Genomic DNA, 3,789 nt, shown 5'->3' with positions numbered 1-3,789 from the left:
CCTGTATACTGTATGAAAGAAAAAAAATTCAAGATAGGCAATTTTAATTAACAGATAGTCAAATATATATCCGGCTTTAAACACCGTCATCGTCTATGTGACCCCTTTAGGTTCAAGATGGAAATTATTTTAAATGGGAGGAGCTGAGGGGCAAAGAGGAGGAGCCAAAGGGTAGGGAGGAGCTGATGGGTAAAAATTACAGTCTGAAAGGAAAAGGGGAGGAGCTGGAGGGCAAAGAGGAGGAGCCAAAGGGTAAAGAGGAGGAGCCAAAGGGTAAGGAAGAGCTGAGGGGTAAAAATGACAGTCTGAAAGGAAAAGGGGAGGAGTTGGAGGGCAAAGAGGAGCTGAGGGGTAAAAATGACAGTCTGAAAGGAAAAGAGGAGGAGCAAAAGGGCAATGAGGAGTTGGAGCCAAAGGGCAATGAGGAGGAGCCAAAAGGTAAGGAAGAGCTGAGGGGTAAAAATGACAGTCTGAAAGGAGAAGGGGAGGAGCTGGAGGGCAAAGAGGAGGAGCCAAAGGGCAATGAGGAGGAGGAGCCAAAGGGTAAGGAAGAGCTGAGGGGTAAAAATGACAGTCTGAAAGGAAAAGGGGAGGAGCTGGAGGGCAAAGAGGAGGGGCCAAAGGGTAAGGAAGAGCTGAGGGGTAAAGAGAAGGAGGTGAACGGCAAAAAGGAGGAGCTGAAAGGTAGTGAGGGTGAAGATAAACATCTGAAAGGCAAGAATGAGGAGCTGAAGGGTGAAGAGGAGAAGCTAAAGAGGAAATGGGCGGGGCTCAATGACAAAGCAAGGAATATGGTCGTTAAACCTCTCAGATCAATGCAACTGTGGAACAACAAGGTGTGGAATGATGAGACGTCCCACAACATGCTGGATGCTGGTCTAAAAAAAATGTTTCGGAACCAACAGGTAAGATTTACTGACAGAACTGGAGTTTCGATGAATTCATCAAAAATCAGTAGAACTTGTTTTATCGTGTTAAATAACCTGTGTTCTGTCAGGCGATGAACAGATATGGACTGAATGTGTCCAGKCCTGCTGGTCTCTCTGGCCGATCAAAGCTGACCGGTCCTGAGCTTCTCTGCCAACTTAAGAAAAAAGTAGAGGTCACAACTTTGACCTCTGACCTCGAGCCGTTCTCAGAGTTGCCCTGGGCCAATCAGCTGCCAAGAACACAGCTGACCTCTGATGTTGGGCCGTACAAGAGCTGCGCCGTGGTGTCGTCAGCAGGGTCGCTCCGCAACTCACGACTGGGCAAAGAGATCGGTACGAGTTAGCCAAAAGAAAAACAACAACAACTAAAAAAAGTTTAGTGTCTTTTAAACTAAACTTATTTTAACCTGCAGATTCTCATGATGCAGTGGTGCGGTTCAACGGTGCACAGACCAGGGGCTTTGAAACAGATGTTGGGTCTAAAACAACACTTCAAGTCATCAACTCACAGGTAAACACAAAAACACTGGATGGTCGGTCAKCCAGGACGTGGCAAATCAAATAACTATAAATAAACTAAAAACACATTTCTAAGCTGTAGTTGGTGTGATRGAGTAAAACTGACTGGGKATYAGGCTWAATGCTCAATTAGATAAACTTTGATACATCCTTCTCTGTTTAAAGTCGTTTCTAATTTGTCAAAAATGACATCTTCAAATTAACTATTTATCATCAGTGAGAGCGCCTGCATCGGACAGAAGTTCACACCTCGTTAGAATGTCTTGAACGATCAAATTTCTSTTCATCTTCATTTTTCTGGACTTTCTAACCACCAGAAGGTTTTAGGCCAAAGTATTTGAAAGTGTTCTTGCTTCCATGAGAGCTTGAGTCACATGGTGGACCCCCATTATCTGTTCATTAACAGATACAGTGACAGTGAGTGAACATTAAAGGAGTGAATCTGACAYTGAAACAAAGATGTGAGACAAGCAGCTTTCCAAAATAAATATTGGAGCAACGCGGTGAAGCACCAAAAACAACAACACTCAGCATTTAAACAAGCRCTGCTTATTGTTTCCACTGATTTTAAATGCGTCTTTCCTCAACAAGTAGAATGATGTATCATGTAACATAAATCCCAAACAGCTCTTCCATGATTATTGTTTATCCTGATGCCAAAACTGTTCTATTGCAATTAGTTGTTTTTAATAGTATTTTTGTGTTTCTCAGGTAATGTCAAAACATAAATTCCTGAACCAGTCTTTGGATTACTCAGGTGTTCTGGTGGCGTGGGATCCCGCCCCCTTTTCTTGTAGCCTCGCTCAGGTAAAATTTATGTGATCACACTTGTTTTTGAAAGCAACATCTGCTCTGTGCTTTGAACAAAAGACAGCAAAAATGATTTTGGGTTTGTGCTTTTATTTGTTAGATTTTTGTTAAAATGAAATGTTTTAATGTATTTCCAGATTCCTAAAGGAGGGTGGGGGGGTATTATGTGTTTTACAGTTGTCATGACAATGCTGCATATATCAAAAAGAAATTATTTTATGCATCAAAGTTCATCTAAACACCATGAAATCGGCCTCTGTCTCTTTAGGAACATATTACCATTTCTGGCACTCCCACTTCAGCACATTTTCAAACCATGCTTTAGGGGATGGTTAAATAAATTAAAAAAAAGGCATATTTTGCCGTTACTATAATGAAACCCATGTTTCTGCAAACTAAAAACTGTTTTGAAGCCTTTTTACTCATGCTGTATTCTTTTCTTTAACAGTGGTACAATCACACAGAGTTCCCCATCTTCTCCCGGTATCAAAAATACAAGAAGCTTCACCCTCAGCAGCCTTTCTACATCCTGCATCCTGGCTTCAACTGGCAGCTCTGGCAGCTAATACAAGACAACACAGCTGAGCCCATTCAGAAGAACCCACCCTCTTCTGGCTTCCTGGGTATGACAAACACCAGCTGTTTTACCACAACCTGACTCTGTCCACAACGTGGYTCTAATGACAACAGGCTGGACTTTAGTACAACCAAATCTATGCACTGCAAAAAATGTCCACCTAACCAAGTTTTAAAAATCTTATATCAGCCAAAAAGTCTTTTTGATCTTGTTTTGAGACTGATTTACTAAACAAGAATTGATTGTGTAAGAATRATCATCTTGTTTTACTCTTCTTCCTGTGCAGGWRTTGTCCTGATGATGTCTCTGTGTGAGGTGGTGCACGTCTACGAGTTCCTGCCGTCTCACAGAAGGACGTTTCTGTGCCACTACTATGAGCGGATTTATGACCCCGCCTGCACGTTCGGTGCCTACCACCCTTTAATGTACGAGAAGAACCTGGTGAAACGCATGAACCTGGGCTCAGATGATGAAATCTACAGGGAGGGACGGGTCACACTTCCTGGGTTCAGCACGTTGAACTGCACTGATGGAGTCCCTGAACACTGACTGACAAACACCGTCTGAAGCTACAAAGGTTCACAGRAAACAATCTTCAAAATTAAACCCTAAAAACTGCAGAGACATTCAGAAAGTTTGAGTCAGGGAGGATAAAATCACCGAGTTGTGGTTTTGTCCTTTAAGACTTCCCTGATATACTGGGTCCTCACATCTGTTCTTCCAGGGTTTTAGGTCAAGTTTGTAATATTTATATAGTAATTTGTTAAATTATTTTGTGTGTTTTTTCCACGTTGTCACTTAACAGTTTTGTTTTTATGTATGTCACATATCACTGGCTGCAAATAACACTGACCTCATGAAGCAGATGCAGATTTATTTATTTATTTATTTATTTTTGGTTCATAAGATCATCAGCTGAGTTGTCACAAAACTAGAAATTGACACTTTTTATGG

At 41.7% G+C, this 3,789-nt stretch overlaps 1 protein-coding gene across 1 annotated transcript in view; it reads left to right on the top strand.

Annotated features, from left to right (window-relative positions):
- Positions 1-3,772, top strand: part of LOC106514590 (beta-galactoside alpha-2,6-sialyltransferase 1) — a 10,623-nt gene extending 6,851 nt beyond the window's left edge. The window contains exons 2-7 of the mRNA XM_014003921.1: positions 111-905; positions 998-1,262; positions 1,343-1,440; positions 2,160-2,255; positions 2,707-2,881; positions 3,122-3,772. Coding sequence (XP_013859375.1) covers positions 111-905; positions 998-1,262; positions 1,343-1,440; positions 2,160-2,255; positions 2,707-2,881; positions 3,122-3,384 — 1,692 coding nt within the window. The 3' untranslated portion in view covers positions 3,385-3,772. The remainder of the gene's footprint in view (positions 1-110; positions 906-997; positions 1,263-1,342; positions 1,441-2,159; positions 2,256-2,706; positions 2,882-3,121) is intronic.
- Positions 3,773-3,789: the final 17 nt, after the last annotated feature.

Source organism: Austrofundulus limnaeus, unplaced genomic scaffold, assembly GCF_001266775.1.
Source record: "Austrofundulus limnaeus strain Quisiro unplaced genomic scaffold, Austrofundulus_limnaeus-1.0 Scaffold21, whole genome shotgun sequence".
In the NCBI taxonomy this organism is placed as follows: Eukaryota; Metazoa; Chordata; class Actinopteri; order Cyprinodontiformes; family Rivulidae; genus Austrofundulus; species Austrofundulus limnaeus.
The sequence above is the reverse complement of the archived record's forward strand: the minus strand, read 5'-3'. Positions and strand labels throughout refer to the sequence as shown.